The following is a 24659-nucleotide window of genomic DNA, read 5'->3' as shown; positions in this document are numbered from 1 at the left end:
CCGATAACTTTTCTAAAAGAAAGGGTTTGTTGAGCCACATGCTCACCAGAAAAAGACCAGGTCCTGGGGCATGTGGTCTAAATCATCAGCAGGGCTGGTTGGAGAAGACAGTATGTCCACCGCCCTGGAATTGATGAGGCTCTTCTGTGCAAATGGCTTGGGAAGAAAGATGTAAGTTAACTTGAAAGAATTTACACTGGCTGTAGATAAAAGGGGTGGGAGAAGATGAAGCGGGGCTGGTTCTGGGTTAGGTGCGTAGTCCATAAGGACTGGTTGTGGGCAATAATGGTGGCGCCTGCTAGTTGGCTATTCAGCTGTTCTCTCAGAAATAGCCACCTGGTGGTTAAGTTTCAAAGTTTCAATGTACCTTCAGGAATGTTACCAGTCTACAGGGTTTTGGCCTGCTGACACCCCCCCAAAATTAAACAATAGCCTACCAGTGACCAAAGCCTTACTGATAAAAAGTTGTTTAACGTATATTTTGTATGCTATGAGTTATATACTATATTCTTATAATAAAATGAGAAAATATTAAGAAAATGATAAACACACATTTATAGTATTTATTGAAAAGAGTCCTCAAGTAAGTGGCCCACTCAGTTCAAACCTGTGTTGTTCACGGGTCAACTATGTGTATAAAAACTGATCCATGTTGTTTTATGATGTTTTCTCTTGTGTTTTGATGTCCATTTTTGATGTGTTTACCCCTTACCATGACCATACATGCTCATTTATGGGAGTGTGACCTGTGTAGAGGCAAGATAATATTGCTATTAAGAGCTTGAGTTTAAGCACTGGAGTGTACAGACCTGGTTTGAATCGTAGCTTTATCATTGGCTGGATGACCTTGGGCGAGTCACTTGACTTCATTTTTTCTTATGCGGGAATTCATTGCAGATGAAATTTCATGTTAAAGCAGTTTGTAGTGTGCCATACCGTATTATGTGGTAAATAAATATTGGCTACTATGATTTTTCTTTTTTCCATTTGAGATACAGATTTTAATTTTAGTAGTTTCATTGTATTTGAGGAACTTGCCAGTTATCATAGGCTTCCTTAAAAAGGAAAACTGAAGAAGTAGGAAATATGGGGAGTTTTCAGTTGGCATAGTGTTTCATTTAAGTTCTAGAAATATTACACAACAATGTGAGTATAGTTAATACTACTAAACTGTACACTTTAAATGGTCAAATGAGAAATTTTACATTATGTGTTTTTTTACCACAATTTAAAAAATTTTTTTTTTTTTTTTAAAAAGAAGACTGAAGATTCTACGTCCACCTAAGCTAAACTAATATATATCCATGACATGCTATGTTAGCAAATTACTATAGCTCTTGGTGCCACTCTTTTTTTAAAACTGACAAGTGCCAAGGGGAAGAATGGAGATGGGAGTCCTGGCTGGGCATGAGGGTGTTTGTTGCCTATCATGTTTTAATTTAAGCAGTACTTGGGAATGGCATGTTAGCATTAATAGTGGAAAACAGAAATCGGGACTTCGCTCTGCGTATATTGATGCTCTCTGAAGAACTTAATTTATTTAAACTTAGTTTAAATTTGTCAGCTTCTCTGTATACATTGTTTGTCTTTCTCAGTGTTGCTTCTACCAAAGTTGCTTACGTAGTTGTCTCTACAGTTTAAATTGTACGAGAAAGATTTTTCACTGTGGTAGGGTGTCTTAATATGAGCCGTAGTTTATATTGCCTGCTGAATGCCAGGATTCTTACTTGGTTTTCTCTTCTTTTCAGTCAGTACAGCACCCCAGCCTAAACCAGTAAGTATAACGTCTTTCTATATTTGATTCTGAGCTATGGGCAGTGGGCAGGGGTTCTTCTGTTATGGATGATCACAGTTTGTTTAGAGTTTGAAAACCAAAGAAAAAAATACTCCTGCGCTTCTATAATTTTCTCCAGTCAATTCCCATGCATCTTCCGCAAGGGAGACGTCTATAAATTTGAGTGTGTCTGAGAGTACACCAGGCCCCACAAACTGCTCAGAGGACCAAGACTTGTTGTTAATTTTGTTTTTATTTGGTTTCATAAGAGTATATGCATTTTTTAAGTTAATGAAAAAAGTGCTGTGTTAGGGAAGGAGTGAAATTTAATTAGGAAGTAATTAAAGTTAACAGTTATCTCCAACTGGGGGTAATGGATTAGCCACCTGAAGGCTTTATCTGTTTGTAATCTCCGCCCAGGCTGACAAAATGTCAAAGAATAAGAAGAAGAAATTGAAGAAGAAGCAGAAGCGCCAGGCAGAATTACTAGAGAAGCGAATGCAGGAAATTGAGGAAATGGAGAAAGAGTCGGGCCCTGGGCAAAAAAGACCAAACAAGCAAGAAGAATCAGAGAGTCCTGTTGAAACACCCTTGAAAGAGAACCCACCTAATAAAATGACCCAAGAAAAACTTGGTATAAATAGAGCATCACAAAAATTACTTTATAGCAAACTTTAACATTATTATTGTTATATAATATAGTGATTTAATGCATACAACACATCTCTGGGGGTGTCCTTATCCAGTAAGAATACAGAACTTGTCATAAATGTTAGGCAGGTGATATTCAAATGTAATTTCTAACTTCTCTCAGGAAATGCAACATAGACTTCATTTAGCAATTGGATAAGGAAGAACTTTGTCCTTCCGTAAATAGGTTTTAGATGTCCACTCATGTTTTTATGTCACCCTGTGTAAGTTCTAGAAAATGTTGTAATCTTGAGAGGTTTTTCTGTTCTTTCATTCACACGCATACACATACATCCTTTTTGTCTGCTTGTTCCTTAGAAGAGTCAAGTACCGTTGACCAGGATCAAACACTTATGGAACGTGGTGTAGAGGGTGGTGAAGCAGAAATTAATTGCAATGGAGTAATTGAAATCGTTAATTATACTGAGAACAGTAATAAAGAAACATTGAGGCTTAAAGAGGATCTACATAATGCTAATGACTGTGCTGTCCAAAATTTGAAGCAGGAAACTAGTTTCCTAAGCTCCCAAAATGGAGACAGCAGCACATCTCAAGAAACAGACTCTTGTACACCTGTTACCTCTGAGGTGTCAGATCCCATGATGTGCCAGTCTGCATCAACTGTAGAGCAGTCATTCAGTGAGCAGGACATCAGTGAGCTTCAAGAAAGCATTCGAGCAGAGATCCCCTGTGAAGATGAGCAAGACCAAGAACATAATGGACCACTGGACAACAAAGGTACCTGTGCACACAGACTTCCCCAGTACTCCTTCCCTGCGTAACATAGACAGGAATTTCTAGACTAAAAGCACCGTTGTTTTTGTAAATGTAGCTTTACAGCAGGTGTCCAAGTTACCTTCAATGTGTGAATCTGTAATAGCTAACTTTGAATTTTATTGGTCATGTAATGGGTATACAGCATTTCACCTGTTGTTATAAAGGCAAAGGTTTTAATTCAGGAGACTTCAGGTGTTGCTGTGCTCCTTTTATCTTAGAAAAGTTACTGTAGGTGGCCAACCTCAGAAAGTTTTATTAGCCTTTGGGTATGGCTGCATTCATTGAACAGTCTTACTGATGATACCTGTTGTCTATAGGAAAATCCACTGCTGGAAATTTTCTTGTTAATCCCCTTGAGCCAAAAAATGCAGAAAAGCTCCAAGTGAAGATTGCTGATCTTGGAAATGCCTGCTGGGTGGTAAGTTAAACTTGTCGCAGTGTTTTGTTTTGAAGTGACTAGGAGTAAATGAGAATTGGGACTTCACTGTGCTAAAAGAAAGCATCTTTCTTCAGTTCTGTACCCAGATTGCCAGTTAACATTTTAGTGAATATTTTTTCACTTTTTCTTTTAACCTTTTATCATGGAAAAGTTCAAATATATTTACAGAAGTAGAGTGAATGGTATAATGAAACAATCCTTCCCACTCCGGTACCTGTCTCCCAGATTCAATAGTGTCAGCTCCTGGCCAGTCTTGTTTTATCTATCTACTCATTCACTTGCGTACTCTCAATGCCTGTGTTCCTACTTTCCCCCTTATTTTCAAAATAGGCATCTAACTTACTGATTGTAAGTAACCTTTTAACTCACTTAGTATATTGGACACTTTTCTTTGTCATCCAAAAAGTTTTTATCAAATTCAGTTGGTTATTTAGTATTGGTTATTTAGTATCCCTAATATATTATAATCTTCACACATTTTTGACAGCTCTTACTGATGAGCATCTTAGCTCATGAATCTTTGTGTAGTTGTCCTTAGAATGTGTTTTAGATACGAAATTGCTAAGTCAGAAGTCGGGTGCTTTTTTTTTAAGGGGTTTTCGATGTATAGTGTCATGTTAATATTGTTGTTTACTTAGTTAAGAACGGACGGATTTTTTGCATTCTTTTTAATGGACATTATTTTAAATCTACAGTAGCATGATTTGCACATAAATGACACTACTCAAAGAGCCATATGCTTTGTAAACAGAAATGTTAAAGAATGTTGAGGCAAAAACTGTGAGCTGTTGAAAATCATCTGTAATTGGTCTTATGTTTATATTTAGGCTTCACATTCCCTATTCCATATGACATTCTGTACCTAATGGTTCATATGCAAGAAAGATCTCACTTCCAATATTAATTCTAGAATAGTGTGATAACCTTTTAGAAAAAATGAAGTCAGAGCTTAGCACTGGTTGATAGGAAGGTGGAAAAGCTTTTCAAGCAGTTATAGGAGAATTCCTTCCTCATGCCCCTGTCTGGTCCAGGCCACCATATGTTCTCATCTGGATGACTACAATAGTCTCGCTCGCTCTCCCTCTGCTGCCCTTGCCCCCTAAAGACTGTTGTCAGCACAGCGATCAGAGTGATCCTTTTAAGTGTCAGTCAGGTCAGGTATTCTCAAAACCTTGCAGAATGAATGCCAAAGTCCTTACCATTTCCCCACACACCACCAAACGAAAAACTTACTTCTGCCTGTAATTCTCTTGCCAAGACACTGTGTACAGTTCACTCCCTTCCTTATTTCAAGTCCTATTCAGAGTCGTCTTATCAGGGAAATCTTCCCCTGAACACCTAACATAATTGTCAGGCCACCACTCTCCAGACACATGTACACCTTCATGGATTTTCTCTCTTTTCCTCTCCCCCCTCAAATTTGTGTTCTCCACAGTACTTATTACAATCTGATACTATATATTTGTTTGCTTAATATCACTCTGCCTAGAACGTATGTTCTGTCACAACAGATTTTTTTTGTTATTCACTGCTATTTCTATGATATTTAGAACAGTGCCAGGTACATCAGAGGTGCTCAGTAAATATTTAAGTGAATAAATTTGTAGAGAAACATTGGTTCTGTAATAAATACCACATGATACAACATCACATATTTGTCAGTTTTCTGCCCACACCGTGTGTCAGTTTTGCTACAACAGAATTAAGCTCTTTTCTTCAACTGTTACATGCGTGTCTGTACCAAAATGACTTTACTGAATGAATTCATTCATTCATTCAGCAAAATAATTGGGACATAGTCTGACCTAGGCAGTAGGACGCAGTAATCAGCTAGATATGTCTTGCTCTGCTGGGTCCTGGTCAAATCTCACACCTTGTTGGTGTCTGCAGCATAGCAGCCTCAGTTAGTCAGTAAGGCAGCTTTATGTGTTGGCATAAGAAACGCCCAAAGCTGCAGAGATTTTTTATAATAGTTTATTTGAATCAAACTGACAACACTGCCGGGAGCAAGATCTCCATACTTCACAGAATGACAGTTTGGCACTATTCTTTTCTACATGGGGAGTTAAGGAGGGACCATAAGGAAGTTTACTTGAAGGTGGGAGAAAGCAAGGTGGGAATTGGATTACAGGATAGTTAGCAAAGATTATGTGCTCCGTTGAGGGTGGTTGTGCTTCAGAGGGGTCTGAAAAAGGCATTTCAAAGGTGAATTAACCTAGGTGCACAAGAACAATGGACAGGGCTGGAAAGAAACCTTCTACTACAGAAACTATATGCCTGGGACGTGACTACCCCCCATGACCTGCCTAGTTAGGAATTTATGATCAGGTCACCCTGGGAGGTTACTTTCAGTCACTGGACTTGTCAGGTTTATTATAGAGCCCCTTTTTTGTCCACATATGTGATTTTCAAATAGCTTGATTCTTAAAAATATACTTTTGCTCATCAGTTATGCACGTACAAGTACGTAGTTTAGAGACTGTTACATAGATTTTGATTCAAAAATCTACCCCCTCCCTTTGCCAATTTTTCACTGTCCACATAACAGTATTTACCTTCATGTCACTACTAACAACTTGGATGTATTGCTCTCAATTCTTTTTTTCAATTTTAGATATTATTTCTTCCTCCTGTAAAGTAGGGCTTAACCAATATGAATTTTGGTTAGGTAATCATTCCATGTTTACATCATTAGGTCTATAATGCCATCCTCAGCTGAACTGAGCACGTATCATGATCCCTTCTGCCGAACACTTTTATTTGCTTGGTGTCTTTGTACACTTTCCACTTAATTCAACCCCACACTTTTAGCCAGTAGTGTAAATACTTTAATACATACAAGTACCTTGGGTATTCTTTCAACTTTTTTTCCCTAAAGAGTCTTCTAATCTGTGTTTATCATTGGATTGCCCTGTAAGCCTGCTGTATTTCTGCCATTTAGGATATCCTTTCACTATCATCTTGGAGATTATTGTTTACTTCCTCTTTATATCCTGCTCTCTGTCTCTCTGATCTTCTTTCTTGGTTGTTTTTGTGCAGGTTTTGTTTGTTTGTTTGTTTTGAAGTACATACTACTTAACAGTAGAAAGTTGTGTGAGATTGGGCAGGCAGAGGGAAACTTGCATGTCTGATAACATTTTCATTCTTTTACAGTCAGTGGCTATGTGTAAAGTTCTAGGTGGAACATCATTTTCCCTCAGAACATTGGTCATTGCTCCACTGTCTTCTAGTCTCCTGTCTTGTTGCTGCTGAATGAGACCGTTGCCATTTCTGGTTCTTGATCCTTTGCGTGAAGCCTTTTCCCCCACGGAAGTCAGTAGGATCTTCGTTTCCCGGCGGAGCGCCTCATTATGTCTGTTTTCATCCATGATACATGCGAAGGACTCAGTATTGAACCTCTGGTTCTTTGCTTTTGGCTCTTTCCTGACTTTTTTTTTTTTTTTTCTCTTTGCTCTCTGTTCTCTAGCTCTGAAATCTCATTATTTAAATGTTAGACTTCCTATGTAGGTCTCGTTTTCTTACCTTTCTCTCCTTTTTTTCTATCGTTTTGTTTTCTGGGAGACTTCTCAACTTGTTCTCAAAGCCTTATTTTATCTTGTTTCTTCTATTTTTACTTTCCAATAGTTTTTTGGTTCTGCTTATCTCGAAGGATATTATTTTTCCATTTTTGACTTTTTCTTCTTCCTATATGGTATCTGTAGCTTTCTTTCTGTCTAGGATCACTAAACAAAGGCCTGTGACCATGTGAATGGAGTACTAGAAAACCATTTGGAAGCTCTGCCTGGGTGGCTCTTGTTGGCTGCGGTTCACTAGCGAATGATCTGTCTGGGCTGTGTCAGTTCCTCCTCAGATATCAGGACCTGTGGATCTTACCTCTTGGATTGGTCATATTTCCCACAGAAGACTCACAGTCTTCCTCAGATCTCCTACCCAGAGAGGTCAATGCCTGGCTGCTAGTGTTTTGGGCGTTGAGTTAAGCAAGAAATTACACCATCCAGTTACACAGAGTCACTTAATTTCCCTGTTTTCAGAATGGTGCTCTCTGCTCATTTGTGCAGAGCATCCTCCAGAGACCCTGTTTTACTCCAGAGAAAACCTCCCAGGGGCCTGCAGGCCAGCGGCAGGGGCTGTGAGACTGCATCACGCACTCCGTTCTGGAGGTCTGTTTCTTTCAAAGATGTTTCAAAGCCGTCTGCCTGTGTTCAGCCCCACCTCCCCCGTTTCCAGAGACACCTGATACCACCAATCCTGAGCCTTGGGGGGAGGAGTGCCGTGGTATATGCATCGCATTCCTTCTCAGCTTTTCACCAGTGGCTTCTTATTCAGCTTTCTTGAATCCACCAAGACATTTACCAGTGATCTCTCTGCTTTCCTTTCCAATTCCTAAATTTTACTGCTCTGACATCTTTGCCACTCTCTTGGTCAGCTTATGCTTTAAAATTAACACTGGATTCTCTACTAAAATGGAGTTTCAGGAGTGAGTGAACTTGTGTGTGTGTGTATCCAATCCACTTTCTGTACTTTTGCTAAATCTTGACCTCATTATAAGGTGGTAATGAGGTACAATGAATAAAGACAACTCCCTGGAACAACATGTCCATTTTTGTAAATGTATCTTATCACCTGCAATACATTCCCACTTCACACTCAGTATCTGAACCCATTATTTTCCTATAACACCCCTTCCCTCTAAGTCTCTTCATCTCTGTTTCTCAACAGACATCCAACCCTAAAGAAAGGCCTCTGCCACAAAGTTGCTTTTGGCTCTTCCTACTGTCTCCCACATCTAGCCATTGAATTTTTACATTCTGCTTTTTCTTTCTGTGATTGTCCTTGGATTTAACGCTTCCCTCTCCTATTTCTACAACCATTGTTCAGATTTTCATTCCTAAGCCTAAATTGGGCCACCAATCAGAAGGCTACAGGAATGATGTTTTCAGATGTCACATCAGGCTTCTTAAGGCGTACTTTCCTACTCACTAACACGCGGCGGTGCTCTCTTGTCAGCCAGGTAAAATCTGTGCCTTCACTTGTGGTGTTCCCTCTACCTAGAGTACTTCTTGCTTTTTTTGGTCAAACTTAATCCAGTTTGGACCCGACCCTGTGGAACTCTGGTCAGTGTTGGTTTTCTACCTAAAGCTTTCTCTACTTAATTTTCTCTCTTCACAAATGCCATTCCTTGGTTTTGAATTTCAGTAGGATTAGAAAGTCATCTTTCACACTTTCTTGTACATGTTTTACTATTATCCAAATTTTGTTTCCTGTATATGACTCGTTCTAAGCTTCTTTTTTCTGTATTTTTTATTATGGAAAATTCATACCTATGCAAAAGTAGAGAGAATAGAATAACAAACTCCTGTGTTGTCGTACTAGTGTCACTCAGCCATTATCAACTCATTGCCAATTTATTTTCACCTATATCCCCACCCTGCCACCCCTCCAAATTATTTGAAGTATATCCCAGGCATTTTATTTTCGCTTGTAAATACGGCTTTTAAAAGATGATTTTCACACGTTAACAATTCGCTAATAGCAAATATTCAGTCAGTTTTGCCAGTTAATCTCAAGTATTCTTTTAATCTTGTTTGTTTGAAACAGTGTCCAAATAAAACCCAGGAATGCAAAATTGGGTACTGTCTCTTATTTTTTTTTAATCAAAGTTTATTGGGGTAACAATGGTTAGTAAAGTTACATAGATTTCAGGTGTGTAATTCTGTAATACATCATCTGTAAATCCCATTGTGTGTGTGTTCACCACCCAGAGTCAGTTCTCCTTCCATCACAATATATTTGACCCCGTTTACCCTCTTCTGCAACCCCCCTCCCCTTACCTTCTGATAACCCCTAAACTATGGGTACTGTGTCTCTTAAACTGCTTTTACTATAGAGATTTTTCCTTTTTCTTCCCCCATACAATTTATGTGTTAAAGAAACTCCTTGCTTTGCTGTTTGCATCCTTATGGTGCTTCCCATGGTCTCTGTTTCCCCAAGAGTCACATTTGATTTTTTTTAGAGGGGCCCAAGGGGACAGTGGAGGAGGGCAAGAATTCTTTTCTTTTATTGGTAACATTGGTTTATAACATTACGTAAGTTTCAGGTATACATTATAATTTGATATCTGTATACCTATCTATGGCACGCTCACCACCAAAAGTCTAGTTTCCATCCATCACCACACATTTGACCCCTTTACCCATTACACCCGTCACCTCCTTTCTCCCCTACCCCCCCCGCCCTGTCCCCCTTCTCTGGTATCCACCAATCTGTGGTTCATATCCATGAGTTTTTTGTTTTGCTTTGCTTGCTTGTTTCTTTTTGTTTGTTTTGTAGTACACTTAGCATAATACCCTCAAGGTCTATCTGTGTTGTCATGAATGGCAACATTTCATCTTTTTGTTTTTTTCTCTTTTTTTTTAATGGATCACATACACTTTTACTTCCAGCTTTTTAAAATTTAACATTTTATCATGAGCATTTTCCCATATCATTTAATGTTTGAAACATTATTTAGATGCATGCACAATATTCTGCCTTAAAAATATTTCATAATAAAAATATGGAATGCTTCACAAATTTGCGGTGTCATCCTCTTGCACAGGCGCCATGCTAATCTTCTCTGGATTGTTCCAATTTTAGTATATGTGCTGCTGAAGCAAGCACAGTATTTCATCTTGTTCTACAGCTGAGTAGTATTCCTGTCTGTGTGTGTACACACATTTTTATCCACTTATCAGTCAGTGGACACTTGGGTTGTTTCCATATCTTGGCTATTGTAAATAATGCTATGAACATAGCGGTGCATATATCTTTTGAATTGGTGTTTTTATATTCTTCAGATAAATACCAGAAATGGAATGGCTGGATTATATGGTCATTCTAGTAATTTTTTGAGAAATCTCCATACTGTTTCCCACAGTGGCTGCATTAATTTACGTTCCCACCAACAGCGTACAAGGATTCCCTTGGACCTTCTGTCCAACACTGGTTATTTCTTTTTAATAGCCATTCTAATAGTATAAAGTGATCTCTCGCTGTAGTTTTAATTTGCATTTTCGTGTGTCTGTTAGCCATCTTCCTTGGGAAAACGTCTATTTCAGATCCTCTGCCCATTTTTTAGTTGGGTGTTTCTTTTTTTGTTACTGAGTTGTATGAGTTCTTCATATATTTTGGGTATTAACCCCTTATCAGAAGTATCATTTGCAAATTTCTTCTGGTTGGTTGCCTTTTTGTTTTGTTGATAGTTTCCTTTGCTGAACAGGAAGAAGCTTTTTAGTTTGAAGTGGTCCCTTTTGTTTTTGTCTCCCTTGCCATTGGAGTCAAATCCACAAAAACATCCCTAAGATTGAAAAGTCCAGGAGCTTAGTGCCTGAGTTTTTTTCTGTGTACTTCATGGTTTCAGGTTTTACATTCACATCTTTAATCCATTTTGCGTTAATTTTTGTGTACGGTGTAAGAGTCGTCTAATTTTATTATTTTGCATGTGGCTTTCCCAGCACCTTTTATTGAAGAGACTTTTCTTTCTCCATTGCGTAGTCTTGATTTTTTTGTTGTAAATTAGTTGTCCATATACTCGTATGTTTGGGTTTATTTCTGGGCTCTCAGTTCTGTTCCATTGGTCTGTTTGTCTGTGTTTTTCTGCCAATACCATAATATTTTGATTACTATAGCTTTGTAGTGTAGTTTGAAATTAGGGAGTGTGATATCTCCAGCTTTGTTCTTTTTTCTCAGAATTGCTTTGGTTCAGGGTCTTTTATGGCTCCCATACAAATTTGAGGACTTTTTGTTTTATTTCTGTGAAAAAATGCCACTGGGAATTTGATAAGGATTGCATTGAATCTGTAGATTGCTTTGGGTAGTGTGGACATTTTAACAGTGTTAATTCTTCCAATCCATGAGCAAGAAATATCTTACCCTTTTTTTTGTCTTCCGTTTCTTTCAACTGTGCCTTATAGTTTTCAGTGTATAGGTCTTTAACCTCCTTGGATACGTTTGTTTGTAGGTATTCTATTTTTCTTATGATTATAAATGGGATTATTTTCTTCATTTCTCTTTCTCATAATTCATTGTTAGTATATAGAAATGCAACAAATTTTTGTATATTGATTTTGTACCCTGCAACTTGACTGTATTTTTTTTATTATTTCTAATAGTTTTTTGGTGGAGTCTTGAAGGTTTTCTGTATATAATATAATGACATCCGCAAATGAGTTTTATTTAAATTCCTTTCCAATTTGGATGCCTTTTATTTTTTTCCTCACCTAATTGCTCTGGCTTGGACTTTTTCGGTACTATGTTGAATAGTGTTGAGAGTGGGCATTCCTGTCTTCTTCCTGATCTTAGAGGAAAAGCTCTGTTTTTCGCTGTTGAGTATGATGTTAGCTGTGGGTTTATCCTGTATAGTCATGATTATGTTGAGATACTTTCCTTCTGTACTTTTATTGAGGTGTTTTTTTTTTTATCATAAATGGATGTTGAGTCTTGTTCAATGCCTTTTCTATATCTATTCAGATGATCATAAGATTTTTATCCTACATTTTGTTAATGTGTTTTATCATATTGATGGATTTGTAGAGGTTGAAACCATCCTTGCATCTCTGGAGTGAATACCACTTGATCTTGGTGTATGATCCTTTTAATGTATTGTTGTATTCAGTTTGCTAGTATTTTGTTGAGGATCTATGTTCATCAGAGACATTGGCCTGTAATTTCTTGTTTTGTGTGTTGTCCTTTCAGTTTTTGGTATCAAGGTACTGTTGGCTTTTTTAAATGAGTTAGGAAGTGTTTTAAATGAGTTAAGAAGTGTTCCCTCCTCTTCAGTTTTTTTTGAGAAGAATAGGTATTAAATCCTTGAGTGTTTGGTGGAATTCACCAGTGATGCTGTGTTGTCCCGGGTTTTTGTTTTGGGGAGGTTTTTTATTACGATTTCAATTTCCTTACTAGTGATTGGTCTATTCAGATTTTCTATTCATGATTCAGTCTAGGAAGGTTGTATGATTCTAAGAATATCCGTTTCTTCTAGGTTGTCCATTTGGTGTGGTGTATAGCCTTTCACAATCTTTTGTATGTCTGTGGTATGCATTGTAACTTCTCTTTCATTTCTGATTTTATTATTTGAATCTTTTCTCTGTTTTTAAAGTGAGTCTAGCTAAAGTTTTGTCCATTTTGTTTGTCTTTTCAGAGAACCAGCCCTTAATTTCATTGATTTTTTTTTCTATTGTCTTTTTAGTCTCTCTTTCATTTATTTCTGCTCTGATTTTTGCTTTCCTTCTACTGACTTTGGGTTTTGTTTATTCTTCTTTTTCTAGTTCCTTTAGGTGGAGGGTTAGGTTGTTTATCCAACATTTTTCTGGTTTATACCTATATCTGTATAGGTATACCTCATTTTATTTTGCTTTCCAGATGTTGCATTTTTCATAAATTGAAGGTTATAACTCATTTCATTATGGTGGTCTGGAACTGAACCCACAATATATACAGTATGCCTGTATTGCCATAAATTTCCCTCTTAATACCACTTTTGCTGCACATTCCATTTGGGTATGTCGTATTTTCATTTTTGTCTCCATGAATTTTTTTTTTTTTTAAGTTTATTGGGGTGTGACAATTGTTAGTAAAGTTACATAGATTTCAGGTGTACAATTACATCATCTATATATCACATTGTGTGTTCAACCACCTTCCATGTATTTCTTGATTTCTCCTTTGATTTTTTTTGCTGCCCCAATTGTTTTGTAGCGTATTGTTTAATCTCCACGTATTTTTGATTTTTTTCCCCACTGTTCTTTTTGAAGTTGATTTCTAGTTTCATACTGTTGTGTTCAGAAAAGATGCTTGATATGATGTCAGTCTTCTTAAATTTATTGAGACTTGTGTCTATCCTTGAGAATGTTCCGTGTGCACTGGAGAGGAATGTGTATTTTATTGCTTTTGGTAGAATGTTTTGTATAAATCTGTTAAGTCTGCCTGGTTTAATGTGTCATTTACAGCCAATGTTTCTTTGTTGACTTTCTATCTTGAAGATCTGTCCATTGGTTAAGTGGGGTGTTAAAGTCTCCTATCGTGTTTCCCCGAAAATAAGACCTAGCCGGACCATCAGCTCTAATGCGTCTTTTGGAGCAAAAATTAATATAAGACCCGGTCTTATTTAACTATAAGACCGGGTATGATATGATATATGATATGATATGATATGATATAAATAATATAATACCGGCTCTTATATTAATTTTTGCTCCAAAAGACACATTAGAGCTAATTGTCTGGCTAGGTCTTATTTTCGGGGAAACGGTATTACTGCTGTGTTTCTGTCAATTTCTTCTTTTAATAATTTCTTCTGTTAATAATTGCTTTATATATTTTAGTGCTCCTAAGTTGGGTGCGTATATATTAATAAATGTTGTGTCTTCTTGGTGGATTGTCCCCTTTATCATTATATAATAATCCATTTTTGTTTCTTGTTACCTTTTTTGGCTTCAAGTCTATTTTGTTTGATATAAGTATGGCTATATCCACTTCTTTTGAATACCATTTGCTTGGAGTATCATCTTTTACCCCTTTGCTTTGAGCCTTTGTTTATCTTTGGATCTGAGATAAGTCTCCTGAAGGTAGCATATAGTTGAGTCTTGTTTTTGATCCATCCACCTACTTTGTGCCTCTTGATTAGTGAATTCAGTGTATTTATATTTAGGATAATTATTGGTATATGAGAACTTACTACTGACATTTTATTTTTGTTTTGAAGTTGCTCTGTATCGCCATTGTTTCTTTTCCCTTGTCTTTCTGTCTGCTATTTTAATTTGGTGGTTTTCTATGATTATCTTCATTTCCTCTTTTGTTTTGTGTCTTTGTTTTAGATTTGTTTTGTGGTTACCATGTGGTTTATATAAAATATCTCATAGATAAAGTAGTTCTTTTTCTTTTGATAGCATCTTATCTTCATTTGCCTATAGAAGTTCCATCCTCTTCTTCTCTTTTATGTTTTTGTTGTCCCAAATTATTCCTTTTTATGCTGTGTGTTCGTTACCAAATTGAAGTAGCCGTTGTTGTTTTTAATGCTTTCCCTTTAACCTTTATGCTATAATTAAGTGCTTAACACCGTATTCTGTAATAGAGGTGCAGTTTTCTGATTCTATTTATCACCTCACTCAATGTTTTGTGTATTTTGGCCATTTTGTTTCTGACAGGAGAGCTCCTCTCACCATTTCTTGTCAGGCAGGTCTGGTGGTGTTGAACTCCCTCAACTTTTCTTTGTCTGGGAAAGCCTTTATTTCTCCTTCATATCTGAAAGATAACTTTGCTGGATAAATTATTCTTGGCTGGCAGTTTTTTATCTCTCAGTATTTTGAATATGCCATTCCACTCTCTCCTAGCCTGTAGAGTTTCTGCTAAGAAACTTGACGATAACCTGATGGGGGTTCCTTTGTGTAGGTTACTGTCTGTTTTTCCCTGGCTGCTTTTAGAATTCTTTTCTTATCATTGACTTTTGACAGTTTTAATATAATGTGTCTTAGGTACAGTCTTTTGCATTGAGATAATTAGGTGTCTTATTAGCATTTTGTACTTGTATGTCCAGTTCCTTCTCCGGGTTTAGAAGTTCTCATCTATTATTTTTTTAAATAGGCTCTCTGTTCCCTTCTTCCTCTCTTCTCCTTCTTGGATACCCATTATCCTTATGTTTCCCTTTCTGGTGGAGTTGGATAGTTCTTGTAGAGTTGTTTTTATGTTTTTTTATTTAATCTTAGTTCTCGGTCCTCTTCCACCTGAATCATTTTTAGATTTCTGTCATTGAGCTCACTAATTCTCTTTCATCTGGTCTATTTCCAGTGCTTTCTAATGCATTCTTCATCTTATTTATTGAGTGTTTTTAAGTGCCAGAATTTTTGTTTGGTTCTTTTTTTGTTTCAATATCTTTTCTAAAGCATACCTTGTATTCATTAATTTTACTCCTGAGCTCATTGAACCTCCTCTCTGCGTTTTCTTGTATCTCATTGACTTTATTCATTACAGTTGTTTTGCATTCATGATTTTGAATTGAGTTTGTTCTCAGAAGAATTGTCATTTTTATTTTTGTGTTACCATGATTATTCATGGCACTTGATGGGTTGTTCCTCTGCTGGTGCATTTGAAGTAGCAAACACCTCTTGTTTAGGTAGTTTACCGAGGTTGGTAATTAGAGGCCTTTTCTTGTTTTCCAGTAGGTGGCACTATAACACAAGTTTTTGGTTTCTCTTACTTGAGCTGCCGCTAGCTATATTTGAGAGCCAGCACTTCCAACCTCCACAGTTTCTGCCAGAGGTATCACAGGTGCTCTCTTCATACCTGCTTGTGCCTCCAGGGTCACTTGTGCCTTGCTGCTTCCAGTGTGGTTGGGATCACCAGGATGGCGGGTGCCCTATTGTGTCCAGGGTCATCTGAGCCTCGGGCACCACCGCAGCCAGGTTTGCACATATCTACGCTGCTACTGGCCTTTTCCTTTGCTGGGGGGAGTCACGAGCCCTTTTCCTCTGCTGCTTCCATGCTCACTGGGGCTGCAGGCTTAACTGCCGCTGGGGAACAGGTCTCAGGCACAATCCCTGCTGTTCCTCCAGTTCCACCGTTCCTTATATTCCAATCCACCCACCTTCAGCTGTATAGATGTGTGGATCTCTCAGGCATCCTAGCATGTTGGTCAGAGGAATGACAGATCTTCCACTAGTTGTTAGATTGAAGGGGAGAGACAAAGGGTGTGTCTCGCTCTGCCGGGATGCAGACATCACTCAAGAATTCTTTATAGGTGCTGTTTATAAGGTTCTTGAAACTTGAAACCTACATTTTAAAAAGAAATTGTTATTCTTGAATCTGTATATTAAGTTTAGATTCATATGTTTGCAAAAATTATTTGGAGTAGACTAAAGCAAAATGCTATTTGGAGCTAATTGCATCAAAATGTTACTTAAGGTATTAGCTAAATGAAAACTTTGGTTTGGAGAAAACTTCAGAGAATTTATTTTAATCTCCATTATTGAGCAATCATGACTTGTTGCTTTTTAGAATAAATGAATTTTAAAGTGTGCTGTTTCCTTCTCCATTTACTCAGCACAAACATTTCACCGAAGACATTCAAACAAGGCAATATCGCTCCTTGGAAGTTCTGATAGGATCTGGCTATAATACCCCTGCTGACATTTGGAGCACAGCATGCATGGTAACGTTTTTTTCCCCTTGACCTTCACTCGTTATTTGGTAGTAACGTACGTTGCCCTCTTTGCTAATTTCAGTAGACCAGCAAATTAAGAAACAGAAAAAATGTTTTGTGTGACTTACCACTGGCACTCTAACTCTTATGTCTGGAGAGACCCGAATTCAAAAGCTACTTATAAACATCTAGCATTCCATTTGGTTCCTGCCAAATTCCTGTTAGGTGAAGGAACCAAATGTTTCTTACTACAGATTTAGGCAGGTGGGGAGGGGGGTAAAAATAACTACTCTGAAGTGTTGCTTTTGATTTTGGCTCTAATCTATTTTCATATTTGGGAAACCCCTGAAAACTGTTTCATTCTGTACAGTTCAGCAATTACTCAGACATCTTTGCATCTCGTAAGATGTGAAGCTCAGTCATCAGTAGATTCATAAGTTACTGCTTTGTCCCAGGCAAGCAACAATTCAGGTGGTCAGACTTAGTTGATATTAAATGATTTCCCACAAATAGCCTCATGTTAGGTTGTGTTATTAATGTGTTGTTTCCTGAAATGGCGTATACTCTTGTAATTATGTGTTTATTTGCTTGTTTCTTTTCCACTAGGTTATAAGTGCTATGCTGGCAAGAATCATGTCTGTTATAATTGCTAAGTGTCTGGTTCAGGCCCTGGCACATTTTCAGTGGGTTTTTTCCATGCAGTTTTGATGCTAACTACTAGAGTTAATCACAAATTTCACAGGTTAAGGGCATAGTTTCCCACAAGGCTCCCCTCAATTCAGACACCAGCCTCAAGCTCTGAGGTCCACAGGCCACCTGCACTTCTGACCAACTGGCTACAAATTGGGGGGTTCCACTGACCTTTCAGATTCAGCAATTGGCTAGAATGACCCACAGAGCTCAGGCTCATCATGAGCATAAATTGAAGTGAGTCGCAGGGCCCATCCTTATCACTTGGAAATTCAGTTTAAAGACTCCCTTTCAGGAAACAGGAACAAAAACCAAATAGATTCTTTATGATACAACAGTATTTAATAAATATTTGTGGACCATCAAATGAGTGAATTAAACAAGAAATATACTAAATTATCATTTCGATTAGTATTCAGTCAACTCTTGGGGAAAACTTAAGAGAAAGGACAGACTAGAAACCTCTACCTGTTTAGTCGTCCATCCTACATTTCTGAAAAACTTTGTCTTCCAAAGGTAATAGAGTTAAAATCATGTTGTTGCTATGGCATGACTTTATAAATCATTTGTTATGGCGTATCAGTGGCTTTTAAGATGAAGGACTATCTGGAATAAAGTTTGGCATTAGGCACACAAGATGAAAGAACATTGGAATAAAATTTGCCTTCTTTTTTGCCATACTTTAAAGTATGATTTTGAGGAATTTGATTTGAATTGATTGGCTGGAGAAAATAAGTAATAGATAGCACCAACTACAAAATGTAGCGAGTTTATAGATGGCGTCTGATTTATCACATGGTTCTTAGTAGTGGGTAGTGGGTTAATTGAGGACAGTACTGTAAGGTCCTGCTTGCTATTTAACGGAGTATTTGCTATGTCAGGCTTAAGAAGTTAAGGCAAAAAATATAAAAGGAAAAAAGGTAAGGCAAAAAAGGTCCAAAAAGTAACCTCGCCCCGTTTGGACCGGCTTACATGCAGGAATTTTCTTGACCATGTGATTAATACCATGAGAACTTGAGCCCCATTCTTTCTCCCCAAACTTTTCTCATTTTGCTGATAGACATAGGAATGTTCCTTTAAATTTGGCCATACTCAGAGAATAAAAATAAATCCTGGAATATCAGAAGTGCCTGGGGAGATGGATCATCCTGCGTACAATGCAATGAATTGATAGAAAGATTGGGACCCTTTCTGAGAGGTAGGGATAAGTTATGAGATTGTCTGCACGACTTGTGAGAAACAAGAATTCATAAAGAATAGATGTTTTTTAAACACTAATCATCCTGTGGATTTTGACAAATGTATGACATATATCTACCATTATAGTGTCATAGAAAACAGTTTCACTGCCCTAAAAATCCTCTGTGCTCCTCTATTCACCCTTCCCTCCCCTCAATCCCTGGCCACCACCAATCTTTTTATCTCCATAGTTGGGCCTTTTCCAGAATGTCATATACTTGGAATCATACAGTGATGTAGCCTTTTAGGCTGGTTTGTTTCACTTCGTAATACTCATTTAAGGTTCCTCGGTGTTTTTTCCTGATCTGACAGTTCATGTCTTTTTAGCACTGAGTAATCCCATTGTCTGGATGCCCAGCACACTGGGTTTTGTAACTGATTTGGCCTGTGTCTGTCCCCCTAACCCTGACTGGCATGAGCAGGCTCTTTGGTCATCAGTGCGAGACAAGCGTGGGCGTGGGCATCAGGAGGCCTGGGTCGGAGGATGGGCTTTGCCTTTCCATTTGGTCAGTTTTCTCATCTGTACAGGAAGGGTGTTCACGAGGTGCTGTCATCTTCGTAGAGCTCCTGCTAGTTTTCAGTTCTAATGTTGTGATCATTTGGTTTGGGTTGGGTTTTTTGCTGTTATCTTATTTGTAAAATTGTAATTACTAGCAAGTATATTATGTTCCAAAATATAGTTCTCCTAGAGAACTATATGTAACCAGGTGTAAGTATCTAAGTGAAAAAATGTAGAAAATTAAGTTTCAGAAAATTTTCTGTATTCTTTAAAACTTTAATATCAATATCTTTACTGAACTCCCACTGTGAGACTTTGAAAAATAATCCACATGTTGGTATTAACTGCGTTTTTGCGATTTTCCTGTGCCATTTTACTAAGATACAGGTATGGAAAGAAAGCTCTATGGGAGTAATCTTTGATTTTTTTTTTTTAATGATCACCTGCAGGTTTTTCCAAGAAAAATTACTTTCTATTGAGCCAAATAGCAATAAGCTTCCCAAAGGCTTTTTTTTTTCCTAATGCTTTCATATGCTCTCCTCTTTTCCTTAGGCCTTTGAACTGGCCACAGGTGACTATTTGTTTGAACCTCATTCAGGGGAAGAGTACACTCGAGATGAAGGTAAGTCCCCTTCACAGGGTGTCTCATGGGAGTTACACTTCCCCGCATGTGGCTGACACCGTTTGTTAGTACCCAAGTGCCTTAGTCTTTTTAGTGTGCCAAGTATATGTAAATCCCAAAAAAGATAGAAATATAAGAAGTTTTATATTAGCTATTATATAATAGATACTAAAGAACTCTATATGAGGATTAGAGAAAAGGCCACAATTGGTTAAGCTAAAATTTGCATTCTTCCTTTCTATATAAATCAGTGATTCATTCTTTACCCAGTTTGAATCTCCCTGTTCATCAGCTTTTTGCTTATTTATGGCTCCAACTTTATTTGGAAGTTAATAACTTTAATATACAAACACACTGCTTGAATGCAGAGATTGTGTCCGATTTGTCTATATAAATTCTGCAGCATTTAGCATTCTTTTTTCCCCTTTCTGAAAATTAAAGCCATGTTTTTTTCTTTTTAAATGATACTAACATTTAGAATTCCATTTTAAAATAAAATTTTATTGATTTACATTTTGTGATAGCCCTTGAGAAAAGCCCAAGCAGTCAGTTGCTTCCTTTGAGAGGCTGTAAAAGCAGACAGCTGGATGTGTGGGGGGGGACGGGGGGGTGGCTTCTATCATGGGGCATCCATATAACTAGATGAGATAATGTGAATGAAAAAACTATTAAAGAAATGTTTTGCCTTCTTTATTATACAGTTTAGGCAGCTTTTGTTTTCAGTATTAATGGGGATTACTTTGGAAGAGCAGTAGCAGTATGCCCTCCCAATGTGGAAAATGTGGTGTCCTTTATTTTCTATGCTTTCCTCAGTTCTTTGGGAAGTCACGTTCTGTGCTCTACAGAAACAAGAAAGCTCTATTTCTCAAACTGTGGTCCCCTGGGATATTAATAGGCAGTTTAGTAGGGTCTGCTGTTATTCCTAACATGTACTATTTAGAAAATGCTATGCTAACAAATTCCTATTAGCCAAATACCTGTTTTAGTGGGTGTAGTTTGGACGTGTTTTCTATACATAAGCTTCATGTAAGAATAGACTGTAATTACTACCTCTGTAAACACTTCATTTTCCCTGTTCTCTGCTTGCTTTTTTTCTGGGTTATAAGTTTTGGGCTATAGGTTTATATTGTTTTAGAAATGCCCTCTATGTCTGTGAGGGTAATTAATTTTTTTCTCTTTAGTCCCCTGGACTCCCTATAGTGTGTGGTACAGAACACACATAGTAGCTAGAATTATATTGTGTAGGATCTTATGCTATCAAACCTGAAAATCAAAATGTATATGAAAAGTCCCAAGTAAGAGACAAGCGGGAGCCAGCTATCCTAGACATTTAGATCCTAGTTTATTCCTTCTTGTACCAATCAATACTAACAGTCCTTACATGAAACCCCAAATTATTGCAGTTTGGCCCCTAAGAGCAGGAAAGAGCAAACCCTTGTCCCCTGGCTCTAGAGTATGCAGTTTGGTACAAGTCACGGTAAGACTGGGGCCTAAGTGGCATGTCCTCTGTCACTGTTGCTGTTCCACAGCCCTAACGCTTAGAATAATACTTGATCATTTTGCCTGTCAGAATATGTCAAGCCTATGATTAATGGATAGGCCAGAGATAGGTTGCTGGAATTAAATGTAAAATAACAATTTCAAGGGAAAAATTATTCCTTGATACAGGAAAAATATTAAAAGAACCAGTATTGCACTTGGAAATTGACAATAAGATAAACTATTGTCTCACAGTTACTTTATGCAAAGACATTTATTTGTAGGTCCTGCCTAAAATCGGTAGAAATTTCTTGGCAGCCAAGTACTTGTTACCAAGCTGTAAATTCAGTCAAAACTGCCCAGAGGTTATAGTGAATTCATGAATGTAAAGCCCTTTTAAATGACCAGTGAGTCCTTTACATGAGAAACAGATATGCCCTGAAACCTTCACAAAATCCCAAGATACATGGCTGTTTGTAGCATATTATTCCCCTACAAGATACATTATTGGAAGTTTGTAAGTGATTCCTTTTGACGTTGATGATTCTATAACTATAGGATTAAAGACATCTGTAAAGCTCTGGTGAGGAACCATCACTTTTCACCCCTCTTCGTATTCTTAGTTTGTCACTACAAGGCGAAAAAAGCAGTAGAGCTGCCTGTACGCGTGGGCGCTGGCTGGTCTCCAGCTCATTTCCTGCTGACAGACCACATACCTCCCTGTCAGTGTTCACAGCCCATATTCACGCTGTGACAGTTACAAGCCACTCCGTGACTTGGGCAGTTCAGTGGCCTGCAAGTAGTCAAGTAGCCATACTCTGAAATGTTTGTGCTAAGTTTTACTTTAAAAGTGTGACTTATTTTTTTTTTAAAGAAACACAGCTCTGGACTAGACATGATAAAATGTGGGTTTTCATTCGCATTCTATGTCCTGTTAGCTCTATAGCTTCAAGTAGGCCGTGTATTCTCTCCATTTTCTCATCTTTAAAATGGTGTATTAATCCTTCGCCCATTTTGTAGGGTGATTGTGAAAATTCAAATAATCATATGTTAATGCTTTAACCGTCATGAGCATTTTTAGAAGCCCAGTGCACTATTATAAATAAATAACAGTTCTAGAATCTCTAAAACGTACTGGTACATTTTTTTACCTTACCTGAAAAACCCACCTAAACTTAGCTATATAGACGAACAGAAAGAAAGGTGTAGCTAAGCCTCCAAACCCCAGAATGGGACATGCCAGCTACTATCAGGTGACCAAGCACCTGAAATAACTCTTGGCCTTCCCAATCTCCCCTTGAGTATCCTTGGTTTTATTTGTACTTACTTTTAAACAGCTAGTCCTTGAAAAAGCTATTCATAGAAAAACCTCTTTTACAGCTTGTCCTTGATCCTGTTCTTCTTACCCTTCTATTTTAGACCACATTGCGCACATTATAGAGCTGATAGGCAGAATTCCAAGACGCTTTGCCCTCAGTGGGAAATATTCACAGGACTTCTTCAATCGCAGAGGTAGTATTGTTAATGTGGGTTTTCATCCAGGCTCCAGGGACACAACGTCAGGAAGCAGAGCATTCACACCAGGGTTGTTTTTGTTTAGCACTCAAGTCCCATTGGAGTGGGCACCTGAGTTTTTTATGGTTTTCTGGATTCTCCAGTCGCTGGATAGAGTCCTCTTCTTCCCATTTAGGACAGAATTTAAGCCTGAAACGCTTGACAAAGGTGTGCATGCTGCTCTTGCTGCCGAGAACGACATTTGTTACTCCTGTTATGTGTGTCTTTTTCCCCCCTCTTGAAATGTTTGAAACATACAGATCACATTGCATTGATCATAGAACTTCTGGGAAAGGTGCCTCGCAAGCTCATTGTGGCAGGAAAATATTCCAAGGAATTTTTCACCAAAAAAGGTAAAATAATGTATTTGTTCCCAGACATTAAGGGGACAAAAATGTTGAAACATTAAGAGGTAAGTACAACGGGGTACATGTTCCCAGCACCTACAAGAAGGATAGTCCTACTCTGAATGCTGAGCCGTTACTTAGCAGAGAGAGGTGAAATAACGGGTCAAGAGAGAAACTGGAGCCAGACCATCTGGGTTCAAATCCCAGATGCTCCACTAGTTGTGCGGCCAATGACACAACCTCAGTTTGCTGATTTCTAAATTGGGATACTAATGGTGTTTACTTCGTGTTAAATTAGTTACGATGGCACATAGTTGGTTGATCACTGCTACACAGCACTCTGGAAAACGAGCACATTTTTGCTAGCATTTAGCCTAAGAACTGCCTCTATCAAAGGGCAAGTAGTTTAAGCTTAAGGGCAGAACTACATGTCACTCATCTTGTAGCCCACTGTCACCTAACACAGTCACTTAAACACATCAGTCATATGAATTAACTGTCTACTTGGTAGTTTCATGAGTTTATGTTATCACTTACTAGTGAAGGAAACGAAGATAAGATTCTCACCTTAGATTTTTAACTTGGTACGTTTTCTTCACAACCTGTACACTAGGGCTGAGAAAAATAATTTTTCTGCTAACACTGGCAGCAAGCATACTCAGAAACATTTCTTAATGTTCCTCCTCTGGGCAAGAAAATGGTGAAGTGTTTCATAAGCGTTTCCCTTGTGTACAAAGTCAGATGAATGGAATGCGTGTACCAAGTAGGCAATTAAATGGGCACTCACTGCCCACATAAGAGACTTCAAATAAAAGTTGCAAAGGAAAACATTTTAAAGCAGCATCTACTTAATAAGCCACTGATAATTGACTGTCTTTTTTAAAAAATGTTACGTCAAAGAAGCAAAAAATAGATTGACATTCCAGAATAGTACAAAATGTGATGCAGCTGTATCTGAAAGCTGTATGAGATTTATTTTTTTAGTTTTGTTGCTTTTATACATCTTTGACATGGTTTTAGCTATTTTTAAATTACTGCCCATTTTGAAGCAACATTTACTAGATTATAAAGCCAAAAAAAAAGAGTACAAACAAATTGTTCTTGGTATGTGGTTATAAACTGCCTCTGGCTGCTGTATGAAACTGTGTTGAGTACATAGGCATTTATTTAATCATCTAATATTCATTTTAGTGAACACCTAGTTCCTGATAGGCCCTTCCAGTTTGACTGGAACTAAAATCCTGGAATGGTGTAGAGCAAACAAATTTTCTTAAATTTTTAAGCCTTCATGAAGAATGGAGACACTTCTTTCCAAGGAATGCAGTAGGGGAGAGGTGCTTTGTGAATGGAGGATTAGAGGCTGGTGGCAAAATAT

The 24659-nt window shown here is 37.8% G+C and overlaps 1 protein-coding gene and 1 non-coding gene across 2 annotated transcripts in view; one reads left to right on the top strand and one right to left on the bottom strand.

The window, feature by feature from the left end:
* SRPK1 (SRSF protein kinase 1) overlaps positions 1 to 24659 on the top strand; it is a 63266-nt gene that overhangs the window by 36013 nt on the left and 2594 nt on the right. Inside the window, 7 exon segments of the mRNA XM_033101451.1 lie at positions 1749 to 1774; positions 2195 to 2408; positions 2783 to 3202; positions 3559 to 3659; positions 16756 to 16863; positions 19835 to 19904; positions 23198 to 23290. Of these exon segments, the coding sequence (XP_032957342.1) occupies positions 1749 to 1774; positions 2195 to 2408; positions 2783 to 3202; positions 3559 to 3659; positions 16756 to 16863; positions 19835 to 19904; positions 23198 to 23290 (1032 nt within the window).
* On the bottom strand, positions 10231 to 10340 carry LOC117020950 (U6 spliceosomal RNA). The gene has a single exon (XR_004422774.1). It is a non-coding gene; the product is annotated as a U6 spliceosomal RNA (small nuclear RNA).

Source organism: Rhinolophus ferrumequinum, chromosome 3 (genome assembly GCF_004115265.2).
Source record: "Rhinolophus ferrumequinum isolate MPI-CBG mRhiFer1 chromosome 3, mRhiFer1_v1.p, whole genome shotgun sequence".
Classification (NCBI taxonomy): Eukaryota; Metazoa; Chordata; class Mammalia; order Chiroptera; family Rhinolophidae; genus Rhinolophus; species Rhinolophus ferrumequinum.
The sequence above is the reverse complement of the archived record's forward strand: the minus strand, read 5'-3'. Positions and strand labels throughout refer to the sequence as shown.